The sequence below is a fragment of the Siniperca chuatsi genome, linkage group LG7 (assembly GCF_020085105.1).
Source record: "Siniperca chuatsi isolate FFG_IHB_CAS linkage group LG7, ASM2008510v1, whole genome shotgun sequence".
Lineage (NCBI taxonomy): Eukaryota > Metazoa > Chordata > Actinopteri > Centrarchiformes > Sinipercidae > Siniperca > Siniperca chuatsi.
In genome coordinates, this window is record NC_058048.1 from 20,943,013 (window position 1) to 20,955,727 (window position 12,715).

Consider the following 12,715-nt stretch of genomic DNA (forward strand, 5'->3'; position numbering starts at 1 on the left):
CTCATTGCTCATCTTTTCAATACCTTAATTGTAACCATGACATCTTATTCTAATATTGGTATTATAAGTGTTACATTGTGTGTGCGTATTTCATGTTTTTATATCCCAGTGGGGACTTAAACCTGAATGCACACTAACCCATGGGGACTTGAGGTCCCCACAGGTACAGAGTGCTTTTTGAGGGTTAAGACTTAGTTTTAGGGTACAGGTTACAATTAGGGTAAGGGGCAAGGAAAAGCATTATGTCAATGACTGTCCATGGGGATAGTGTGAAACAAACGTGTGTGTATGTATGTAAAATATATATATATATAAACACATCTGCTATGTTATGCACATTTTTTTCATAAATGTACCAAATATGAAGTACTTCATTAAGTGGATTTGAATGATGTTGACTTCAGGTCTGAGTAGTATGTACTAAGTGGTTGTTTGTGCTGTTGTCGGTAGCAGATAGCTGATGCTGAATACTGAGCTACTATAAACTTAAAAAATGATATGTCAGACACTTTTCCCTCTAAGAGAAGATATTTATCACTGTATCACTGACAAATTAATCTGCTGATCAGCTCCAATAAAGGTGTCACAGATAGTCTTGTGCACCTCTACTTCCACACTGTATTTTATTTAATTTTTATTATGTAGAGAGACAACACAGAAAACAAATGCATTTGTTTATTCTCATTTATTTTGCTTATTCATGAATATTTAGGTTTACAGGAAGTGGTTGGAAAGTTCATAGGGGTATTGGTTCCTCTTGGCCATATATCATGCTTGATGTGTGTAGGTGTGTGTTGAAGTCTTTGGTGGGTTAGCGTGAGTTAGAGTTTCTTGGGCATTCGTGCATCCGGTAGGCACACATGTAGAAGATACCTAGAAGAGATTAATCCAATTATTAAGAAAAGAATATGAACATCATAATGAGGCACATGTAGGTGTTTTCATTTGTTAATGCGGTAGGATGCATACCTGAGAAGAATGTGAGCACCACTGCTACCCAGCCCATTATATAGGACCAGGAGAATCGCCAGCTGCCATAGCGTTTACCATAGTAGTTCACTGTCACTCCTGTGTAGACAGCCATGGCCAGCAACACAAAGAAGCCTGCACAAGAGACAGAATCATTGGGTTTAACTGATAAAGGTCTTTACTACATCAGAGAGGCTTGCATGTATCTATGGCTGAGGGGCTTACAGGAGATGAAGAAGAGGATGCCGGCTGCAAATGTCTTGTCAAACCCATCAAAGGAGGAGTAATGGATGAAGGCCATGACGCCGATCACAATGCCGATGAAACAAGCCAGCAGGGAAAGAATCATGAAGGCCCGGGTGGCATCCCAGTAGGCTGTGGGTGAGAGGAGACACCCCAGAGACCAGACTTAAAAGTATGTCCAGTACTAAAGGAAGAATTCATTTTTATATTTTATACACCCAACTCGTGTATATATATATAGATATATATATATCTATATATATATAGATATATATATTATAGTGTAGGTATGTTTCATTTTCACAGTTGTTGATGCTTTTCTTCAGCTCTAGCTTGCTGTAGTGTTTGGCAATGGATTAGCACCTAATTTAATGAATTAAATTTAGGATAGATGACTGAAATGACCTTTTTTTTTACCTGAAGTATGTGCTATATAACTGGTGCAAATGAAAGTACAAACTATTCCTTAAAAGTCACAAAGATAACCTGTACACTGCTAGGCAAAAATACAGCACCTATACAATAAAGATTTCTTGATAACATTTACATGACAGTAACATAATTTCCAGCTTCTTTGCACTTGACAGCCCAAAAAAGCCCCAAAAGGAGTGTTGCTCAGGGTAAGTGCCGAGGTCACGGACTGATTGTCAGCAAACTAATAAATATAAATGAGGATCTGCCTGCCTGCCTGTGCACATGCAGTGGAAGACACCCAGCAAGTCTTACCGATGCTGTCTGTGTGTGTCATGCACTTCCCGGGCACACAGTACCGCCACAGGCCCTGGTGCACGTAATTGCTGGAGTGACGGTACTGCATCCAGTAGTCAGTTGCCGTGGAGATAATGAGGAGTATGTTCCCGACTCCGGCACAGAACAACCCACCTCCCATGAAGCTGTACATCCTGCCAAAAAACACTGACTGACACATGGAGAGAAAACAGAGCAGGTCAGGGCCTCACCAAATCTGGCCCCTGCTACACCAATTAGCAGGTACTTCCTGTTACAGCATAGGGCAGCACTGCATATGAATTAAACAATTTCTAAATACATTCAGCAGGATGCCACAAATGTTATGCTGGAGCTAGACAGATTTGATTATAGGTCTGACAGGTCATTAACCTCTAACACTGCCAGACTGAGAGTTGGATTCATCTTTAAAAATACACGCTGTGCTGACAAGTATTTTTCAAACCCAAAGAAATTTTAAATTCTAATTAAGACCACCAGGTTTACATGTGCTGCTGAACAAGGTGTATAAAATGATGCAAAACACATTGGAATATTTTTTTACAATTTGATTCAATTGTGCATTCATAAAAACACTGCATTTTCAGTTTCAATAGTTCATAAAACGTGTTTTCCCCAATTTTAAAGCTACTTAAAGGGATATTTATATTGGGGAAAAATTTAGTTCAAGAGGTTAACTCCCAATGAAGAAAGATAAATTCTAAATATTAAACATTGCACAGGTATACATACACTATTTCAAACATTATGTTTTGATATTAATGACCTACCTTTATCTTTCTTCCCTCAGAAAAAGTCAGAGATTCCAGTATTTCAGGTTGTCAACGCACAGAGGAGCCCAATATTGCCCAGGGTGGTAGGAAAGTTTTGTTTGTGCATAGGAAATCAAGCGAACAAACGGGCTGATGGAACAATGGAGCGTGCTGAGCCACAACCAATCACAGAGGATGAGTTTTGTGTTTTAGGGAATCTGCTGAAAATACAAAACTGTCAAAGCGCTGCACACGTCTCGGTAATACTGATGACATGGGGCTTTTCATTCAAAATGCTGCACAACCACACACAGTAAACTCATGGCCTGCAACAGGCTTACCCATAGCCATTGCTGGAAAAGTTTATTTAACAGAGATTATTTTAAGTGGTAAAAAATTTAAAAACGGAGCAGTTTGTCATTTTAAATTATGTTTCAGATGATGTGTTTTGGATAAATCCTTTTTTTCTATTATGGTGATGGAAAAGGAACATTATTTTCAGTCAATAGCAGGTCATTTCTCATTTTATATAAAAGTCTCTGTACCACCTTGCACACAAGTTATTATATTTCAAATTGTGCAATGTGCTCATTTACATAAAATCAATCTAGCATTTCTTTTTCAGGCATGTGGTATAAATGATGAAGGCACTACAGCAACTGCACTCACTACGTGTGCTTTTCATCCCTCATAATAACTGTGGAAAGACAAATTAAAGATCTAGTCATTAGTCTTACATTTACATTTCAAGTTCCTGTCATTTAATTGGCACACAGCCAGCCTGGAGTCATTTATTTAATTACAGATGAAAAATTGCCCAGACATTTATAAAATAAAACACATGTAATGGTGAACTTGAACACAGCCAACAGCATACTTTCACAGGACAAGATGCATATGGTTAACTTGGCAGAACAGAGTATGATGCGCTGGCAGGTGGGTGGCTAATAGAGATGTGGGTTTGTACAGTTTGGGTGAAGAAGCTGCAATAAAAGGGATTTATCTTTGTTGCGGCAGAGTTGAAAGAGAGAGTTATGGGTGAGAAATTAATATTTAATTTGCTCTCTTGATGGTGTAACAGGTGTAGCATACTGTATATGAAGAGGTGTTGCTCTTGAAAGAGTTTTTAATCAGGGACATGATCAGAGTTATCAATACTTTCCAGTTTACAGTTACTATGAACTCTATGTACAGAGTATCACTGTATGTATACACAGTCTGCTAAGACTTGCATGTGACAATTAAAGGATATTATGTACAATTAGGCTGATTCTGTCACAGGTCCAAACTGTAAGATCAGCACAATGCTCTCAACATCATATAAACAACTTACTTTTCTTGGAAGCTTTTAGACCACTGATCAGTATGGATTTATATATGCTAATGGTAGATTAATTAGGATATTTTACATTAATCAGTGTTCTTATTGAGAGCAATTGGGTGTTGAAATGTGTTCAAGAGGCCTTTTTCACAGTGGACGTTTTGACATGTCACAGTAGGAAACGCACAGGTGTAAATAATATAATAAAATGAATGATGGCTGAATTCCATTTAGCTGCCTCAGTTTCAGGGTGCTGGTGTTGTACACGCTGGCTCACTGTCACGGTTTACTGGGACACAATTATTGTGTGACATCATCAACCTAATTAATGCAACTGAGCAATCACCTGGCATACCTGTTTTTATTAGCAGCTGTGTCCTGACACCACTACCTGCTCCTGATTATGGTTTTAAAGCTAAATGAAATTCTTGAAACAGAAAATATGCCTCTGTCCTTATTCTTAGTGACTCTGCTCTTATACTGCATGTTCCAAATGTCAGTGGATGTCCTGGTAAGTTCCATTAAATTTCACACAAAATGCAGCACCTTTCATCACAGTTACCCTGCATGTCTCAGTTGTGACCACTAGATGGCGCCTTTTATCAAGTCTTCCAACAAAGACTGACTCATTGGTTGGATTTCCTCTCAAATGATTGGGTTCTAAGGATCACAATCCTCATTCTCCCTTAAATGATGATTATGTTTTTTAGCTGCTCAGCCAGACAATCATATGATAGTTCTCTGTGTCTTCTTATCTTACCCCAAGTCGGTTCTCTATTATCATTGTCATAATATTATACTGTCATTCCTTATTGATGGGCTGCAGCTTACTACTTAATACTTTTTTTGTGATCCTGGAATTGTCTATGTTAAGTCTTGGTTTCTTTAATTCAGTATTGGTCAGGCTTGTATACGTACTACTAATCTTTTATCCAGTAGTTTTACCTTTACCTTAACAAATTTTATGACTAGGTTGGTGGGAGGCATGTTTATTGTAGCTGGTAGTTTATTGGTTATCGTGGTTATGCTCCTCCTAAACACAAATATTTGGATACATATAGTTCACCAAATCACAATTTAATCTTTTTTAAATTAGTTGAGCTACTCCACCATCTTTCCACGCATCCACTTGTAACTGCAAAAGTAGCCCCTGGGGGTACACGGACCCCTGGTTGAGATGCCATGCTAACCATCGTATTATGTGGATTTTATAGTCACCCTCTGCTCAAAAGTATGTTTGGGTTACTGTCACTTCACTTGGATGTTTGAGCTTCACTGTGCAGAATGACGTATGTGCCGAATTTGACACTTGAAGGTTGTTTTCACATTTATCTGCTGAAGGAGGAAAGTTTCTCTGTGCTCACCCCAAGTCTCAGTTTAAGACGTGTACGTACGAACATGATTTTGCTCGTACATCACAACCAGTTTGGAAGCCAATCGTGGTCCAATATGCAACCTACAGTTTGATGTGGAAACTTGACTGCACAAACACTGAGAATGGACTTTTCAGTGAAATAGAAGACATCTTGCATATTCTTAATTTCTTGAGTTTTCAATTAAGGAGAAGTAGTAGATGTAATTTGAAGATTTTTTTTTAACTAGGTAATGAAGTCATTTGTGGGAAAAACATATCAGACATGAATTATTCAGTATTTTTATGTTTTAAAACGTGTCTGGAGGGGATCTATAAAGTAATGTAAATGACAGTTTAAAATACATTGATTTAAGAAAACAAGTTTTTATAGCAAATGAAGAAAAAAATCTTCCTGTTGATCCATTTGTGGATACATTTAAGTGGCCTCAGTAATAGAGGCCAATGCTGGTCGAGCTGAGCCGTCTGTGTGGGAGGGGGTGTGTAAACCACAGAGACCCTAATCCATGTTACAGGCCTAAAAGCATAAAATTGTAGAACCCTTCTAAATTGCATCAGATTACAATTTTCCTCCCACTGGGTATTTGCCAAAGGCAGTGGAGCCAAAATACTGTAGTACTTAAACCAAAAAGATCTGCTCACAAGAGGTGCCTGCAGTGGATGAAGGTGCAGACATGAAGAAAGCCTTTTTATCCCATCGCTGACACATTTCAGTAGTCGCACAGTGAGATGAAGGTTACCTCCTCTCATTAAGCCATATTCACAAACGCGCCTTCTCACAATACTGCAATCTGAAGAAGGCATCGAATCATTCACAGCATCTTGTATCAGAGAGAAGTGATTTTACTTGGAACATGAAATAACAAACTCCGAGTTCATTCAGACCTCAGGGACATTTGGGTCTGCTGAAAAAATTTGAGCTCACTCGTCTTCTTTTTTCCCCCCGCGCTTTCTCTCTGTCTGTCCTTGATGTCCTGGAAAATAATTATCCAACACACACAGTTTCATGTCACAAAGAAAGATCTTTTGTTTACTTTTGCTAAAATGGTTTGTACTGGATTTATTTCAAGACACCTTGAAAGTGTCAGTATTTTCCAATACAAATCAAATAACAATAACAATTCAAAAACATTTTTTTTAAACTAGGCTACATACTAACAAGTCATAGTGCCTAGGCATAGCTGTGCTTTGTGCTAAATGCTAACTTGCTGATGTTTAGCAGATATATTTACCATGTTCAACATGATAGCTGTGTTAGCATGCTAATTAGCTCTAAAAACAAAATACAGCTGAGGCTGATGGGAATGTTTTGCAGGTATTTGGTCATTGCATACTTCGAGTGCACAACTTAGTAATTTGTGCTCTTGAATAAATCATTTGCTCGCTAAATTTAGCATAATTTATCACCTTCATGCCGTTAGTGTACCCTTCACACTCTCACTATGGATCACTTTAATTGAATGCAGTTTTATTTTTGATCTTGGATTGAGATATGTGGATATACTTCGGGTTTTGGTTGTTCAACACAACGATGCGTTATCTTTGAGATCCCTTTAACGTATTTCACAGGATAACAGACTGTTTCGCCGAAGATCACCAAAGTTATGACAATTCAGGGCAACATAAATGTGTGTATCAAATTTCAGACCATTTTCCAGACCAACTAACATTGCCATCCATAGAGGGATGCCGCTGGTGTGGCTAAAAATACTTCAGTTATCTTTCCGTAATATTCACACATATGGACAGAAGCATTTTTTGTAATAAATGTTTTATTGGTCAGTTTAAAAATCTTGACAGAACTAACACAATGGTGATCTACAGGGATACCACAGTACACAGTCACACAGAGATGAGTTAAAAACAGTAACACACTGAAAAACTACACACATGCACGGACACACACACCCACATGATGGTTTATTAACACATTTTCTGTCTCATGTCTTTTCCAGTCTTTCTTGAAACACACACATCATCATGGTTTCATGGTCATGAGTAAACAGATACATTCATTAATCTGCTGTACAATAATGAAATAGTTACTTTCCATTGCCTAAAAATAGCCGTATCTTTTAAACCCCAGAACCATTTTCAGTAATATCTCTGATCACATCTTTAAAAAATAGCAAAGATGTCTATATACATGGAGAAAAGATGAAGCAAATCACATAAAATAAATCATTAAGATAAAATAAAAATAGTTTATGAAAAGGCAGATGGCTAGCCTTGACTCTTTCCCTTTAGTCTTCAGTTTTTCATAAGATACCACGGCAACAGATTGATGGTTCGCAAAGACAGGAAATCATGGAGGAAAAAGGAGGATGTCAGGTCATGTAATCACCATGTGTCTACATGAGGTTCTGGAAGAAAACAAACACAAAGGACTGAGAGAATATCATTTAAATACAGGTTACATACAGAAACATGGAGGCTGTTAAACAGTATAGAGCCTGAACGTTACTGAATTTTTTTAGGCCGACATCACAAAGAAGTTTTTACACTTGGCTGAGGTGGAAAAGTTGGTGTACTGATAAAAACAAAGTGCAACAGAAACAGACTTACCGAATAAATCATAACATACATGAAGCATGATGACTTTAATGTCCACTGAAGCTTCTGCTTCACTGGCAAAACCTTGACTGGTGCTCATTTAATTACGTGATCTCGTTGCACCCTTTTCTTCTACAATGGTTTAATCGCTCTCGACTGGACAATTAGAGCCACCAACTATTTATCTTGATGAACCAACTCCTAATATTCACATTAACAGTAGCGGATGGAAACGTGCATTCATTTGCATTTTCTGGAAATTCAGTTCAAATTTGTGCTACATTTGGATGGAAACTTGACTTATGTAATTGTTCTGTTCTGCAATTTTCTTGTTACTTTCTCGGCTGACAAATACAATATGTCGAAACCGATATACATTGGTGAATAGCAAAAACTGTCTGATAATATTGGCAGTGCCAAAATATTGGTCAGGCTCTAATGCAGTAGCCAAGTAATTCTGCTTTTTGTAGCTGAGATTATAAATCTATTTTGATACTTTTCTCTCAGTTGTGAAAACATTACGTCACTGGCCTCCAATCAAGCTCATTGCAGTTTCCACCCTCTGTCATTGAGCAAACTACAAAAGTTTTACAGTCACCTTTTTTAAAGCCTACAGGAAGTGCGTTTCATTCTCAAAAGACAGATTTTGGGAGTATCACTTTAATGATTTATTTCATCTTTACCTAATAAAGTATTCACGTTTTTTAAAACACCACTCTTATTTATGTGCATATGTACATTTACACACAAGAAAACTTGGGGAGAGTTTTTAACAGCACCCCAAATAATCTTGCAATTGCTTATTTAGTACTGTATTCAACTTAGAGACAACTGGAAAGTGTTGAGTCACTATGTTAGATAACTACTTTTGGCCTTTACTCAAAACCCCCGGGAAACTTCTGCCATCCACTGTCTCAAGGAAGCTGACAAGCAGCTCAAACTGCTCTCAGTTTACTATTGAACTGACTGTGACCCACACTATGCAGACACAATGTCTGTTCAGCAGTTCCTACTGTAAGTCTAGACATACCTCATCTTTCCTCCGGCCAGCAGTGGAGGGTCGTGAAAAGACTTCTCCACCCAGGGACCCGTAGCCTGACATCTGGACGTTGGGCAGGAAGCTGGACTGTCCATATGAGATTACATTCTCATCTGCGGATGACAAATAAATCACTCAAAGTTACAGCTGTATTTATATAGGTTAAACCCTAAGTGATGGAGCAGACTGAAAATAGACCCCCTGCTACTAAAAGCAACTACTATGGGATAACAAGTGTGCATTCACTGGTGGCAGTTGGTGCTTTCTAAGCTCAAGGGGATTTGTATGAAGCATCACAATAATATTAATACATATCTATTTGGGTTCCAGCTGTTGAAGCAAAAGGCATGCACTGTTGGGACAGAAATTGTTCTTTTATCGTCTATTGTTATCGTCTATTATCGTCTACAGAATGATGCTACAGAGGCGAGTATCACATATTGCACTTACCCTGTGATGACCACTTTGTAAGTCCTCTCCTTTGGGGTGAGAAATGTTCTCCCCTCTTCTGAAGAGTAGGCGAGTCGCTCCCCTCTTTTCTTTCACTGTCTGTTTGGCTGCGGCTCAAAACATCAGCCAAGAGCTGCAGGGAGTCATCTGTAGGGGGAGGGGCTGGTGGAGGGGGAAGTTCTGCATATGATTGATCAATGGTGATTAATAAACTACAAAACAGAAATACTGCTTCAAAGGAAAAGTTTGACATTTTAGAAAATACATTTATTTGCTTTCTTGCCGAGAGTTAGATGAGAGGACTGATACCCCTGTCATGCCTGTGCATTAAATATGAAGCTACAGCCAGCAGTCGGTTAGCTTAGCTTAGTATAAAGATATTTCAATTGGTGGACTACCAGGCCAATACTGCCATCAGTAGAGCCATGCTGCTACTGTGGTTAAAAATGCTTAAAAAGAGTCTTATGGCTAGTAATATTCCTCTTTCTGTTATTTTCCAAACTAAAATAGAAGTTAGATGTGTTACAAACAGTGTGTCATACCTGCTTGGCTGTGTAGCTCTCGCCTGACTTGTCCATCCTTGGGAGTTTTCTTCTTACTCCTGGATCTGTGTGCCTGGGCTGCGGGGCTGGACTCGGCAGCAGGAGCCAGAGATTGTCCTGACAAGAAAGCACACTGATGTCATCCTCAGGAAACTTAGAGGAAACTAAAGAACACTGAGCTGCTCTTTGAATAAATGCAACATGATTTCCATGTAGAAATACTTTCTGTTAGGTAACATCTTAAACTAAATTATACATGACACTAAGTGGTTGTGCGCTGCCTCTTGGGAAGTTATTTCCAAAGTTGTGAGGCATTAAACTGAATTTGAACTGACCTTTGCCGAGGCTTTCCCCCTTGAAATCTTCTGCCCATTGGCGGTTGTGGTATACCTCGCCGGCCTCCCGGGCCTTGGTGTTGGTAAACAGATCTGGGTTGGACTGGGAGACCTGGGAGCCTGACTGGTGACGGGCCAAGAGGTCAAAGTGCTGCAGCCGTGGACTGTCGCTGGGCTTGTGTGTGTCTTGCTGGGGGGAAGACATCAGTGTCGCTGTGTCGGACGGCTCATCTGGTTTGGAGGGCAGGCTGGAGAGTTCCTCCCTGGAAGTGTCCATCAGGTAGGTTCTGGCAGGCAGCGGAGGACACCAGTCATCATCTTCCTCCTCAGAGCTAGAGGACAGACAATGAGTAACGGCAGCATGAGTGTGTGTCTCAGAGGGAAACACTGAACATGGGAAACCTACTTACATATAATAAATGCAAGTAAAGCAAGACTAAGAGTCCACAGCCATGCTAGCTGCTAATGTCAGTGTTTACCCCGTTCAACATCTTAGTTTAGCGTGTTAGCATGCTAACATTTGTTAATTAGCACTAAACACAAAAGAGCAGCTGAATGATAATATCGTTAGTTTTTCAGGTATCAGGTCATAAACGAAATTATTTGACCTGATGATGGCGCTAAATGAAAAGAGATCAACAAATGTATTACAAATTGGTCTTAAGGGGACGTGAATGTTGCACCGAATTTTATGGCAATCCATCCAATAGTTGTTGAGACATTTCACAAAAAAACCCACAAATGTCAAACTGCTGGTGATGCCGGAGGAAACGTCAGGGGATCACTCAAGTCATCCTCTGGGGACCATGAATGTCTGGACAGACCCAAACCAACCCTGCCATCCATACAGACATACCGCTAAGATGGCTAAAAATATTAGATAGCCTATATGAAAAAATATATATAAGTAGAGAAAGAATTCTTGAAAAAAACAATTTAATTCATCAATCAAGATAGAGTTAGAGGGAAGAAGAACCACCTCCGTGATTTCTGTTGTCACTTCAGTGCCGTCGGGACTAATTTAATGATGGACATGTCATTGAAAACGGAAAGTACTAATCCAGAATGTCAGATGGTGGCTAATGTCATTACAAAAGACACGGCGCAGTCAGAACAGCCCTCCCCATTATGTCCGCAATCTAATCTGTCAGAACTAGTTAGATGAGACGCACCCCTTCTGTAACCCCATAGCACAATCTACTCACTGCCTGCAGACACAGCTGTTAATTTGAAAACTCCGCAGACTCCAAAAGTTTTGTTTGACAGCCTTGGAAGAGTTACAAGGCAGGTTTGATACCCATCTGCCTTAACTCTCTCTCTGTTACGCAGGTGAAGTCAGAGGTCTTGATGTTAATAATAAATGAATGAGTGAATATTAGACAGCACAAACAGCAGTTGTGTTCTTACATGAGGAAAAAATGGCCAGATTTTAGTGATAAGTCTCACCTGTGCTGCTCCTGTTCTTTGTCTGTCTTTGTACGACCTCTGTCTTTGTTGGCAGGAAGAGGCAGCGACAAAACATCCACCCAGGTCAGAGGAGCTGACTTGGACGAGGATCCAGTGGACCTCTGCTTAACCAGTTTGTCTATAAAGACAAAACACAATGTCATATAGTGTACAAGGTGTACACTACACTGTGTTTTTATTATCTCTACCCTGACCCTGAGGTTTAAACCGCTGGCTGTTTTAAACGATACATTTGCTCAACGAAATACAGGCTTTTAAAACCCTTCTTTCTCCTTTCTGTGCTTATGAGTGCCTGAAGGACGTTTCTTTTTGTTGACTAGTTTCTTCATTTCCAAGAGCACCTCAAGGTTCCCTAGAATTTGTGAAACTGACTGAGCACTTAGCCTCTGCATTTCTTTACATCCTTAGTTATTGTTTGTTTCCATTAAAATCTTAAAGGCAAGGCAAGTGTATTATAACACCTTTTAACAAAAAGGCAATTCAAAGTTCTGTACATAATATTGAAAAGAAACTTAACGCAATATAAAAAGACATACATAAATAGGATTTAAAAAAGGATCAATTAAATAAGAAAAATCCCCAAAAGGTAATATTTCTTTTTGAATCAGTGTGTTTTCATTAACTAATGCCATGCAAATATTCTCAATAGCATGTAGAAGATTATATAATTTAAGAAGCATCAATAATTCTTTTGTAACTATTATTATTATTATTATTATTATTAATTATGGCATTTCATTACCTTGTTTTAATTAATAAATTTGTCTAATATACGTCCACATATATACTACACCATACAGTGATTTTTTTTCCTGTTGCCATTCTGTATGTACTTTATTTATTTATTTTTTGGTCTTTCTAGAGCGGAGGCATTGTACAATGAGTGGCAGTGGGAAGCTAATGCTGCTTTTAAAGAGGAGGAAGC

General features: G+C 38.9%; 2 protein-coding genes across 8 annotated transcripts in view; both read right to left on the reverse strand.

The window, feature by feature from the left end:
- Positions 1-670: 670 nt before the first annotated feature.
- On the reverse strand, positions 671-2,881 carry lim2.3 (lens intrinsic membrane protein 2.3). 2 transcript variants are annotated; one of them, XM_044202819.1, is made up of 5 exons: positions 2,730-2,881; positions 1,939-2,131; positions 1,195-1,344; positions 970-1,104; positions 671-873 (listed from the first exon to the last, which is right to left on the reverse strand). In XM_044202819.1, the coding sequence occupies exons 2-5, from the start codon at positions 2,111-2,113 to the stop codon at positions 812-814; spliced, it is 522 nt and encodes a 173-aa protein (XP_044058754.1). In that variant the 5' UTR covers positions 2,114-2,131; positions 2,730-2,881; the 3' UTR covers positions 671-811. The 2 variants fall into 2 exon arrangements, with proteins under 2 accessions (XP_044058754.1, XP_044058755.1); XM_044202820.1 differs by having other exon boundaries at positions 1,939-2,127; positions 2,730-2,864.
- Positions 2,882-7,155: 4,274 nt separating this feature from the next.
- Positions 7,156-12,715, reverse strand: part of zgc:77784 (uncharacterized protein LOC402947 homolog) — a 58,394-nt gene continuing 52,834 nt past the window's right edge. For 5 of the 6 annotated variants that reach the window (XM_044202940.1, XM_044202942.1, XM_044202943.1 and 2 more), the window contains 6 exons: positions 11,770-11,908; positions 10,324-10,655; positions 9,989-10,105; positions 9,447-9,626; positions 8,988-9,109; positions 7,156-7,767 (listed from right to left, as the gene is read on the reverse strand). In XM_044202940.1, the coding sequence (XP_044058875.1) occupies positions 7,756-7,767; positions 8,988-9,109; positions 9,447-9,626; positions 9,989-10,105; positions 10,324-10,655; positions 11,770-11,908 (902 nt within the window). In that variant the 3' untranslated portion in view covers positions 7,156-7,755. The remainder of the gene's footprint in view (positions 7,768-8,987; positions 9,110-9,446; positions 9,627-9,988; positions 10,106-10,323; positions 10,656-11,769; positions 11,909-12,715) is intronic. The other variant, XM_044202944.1, reaches the window with a different exon arrangement.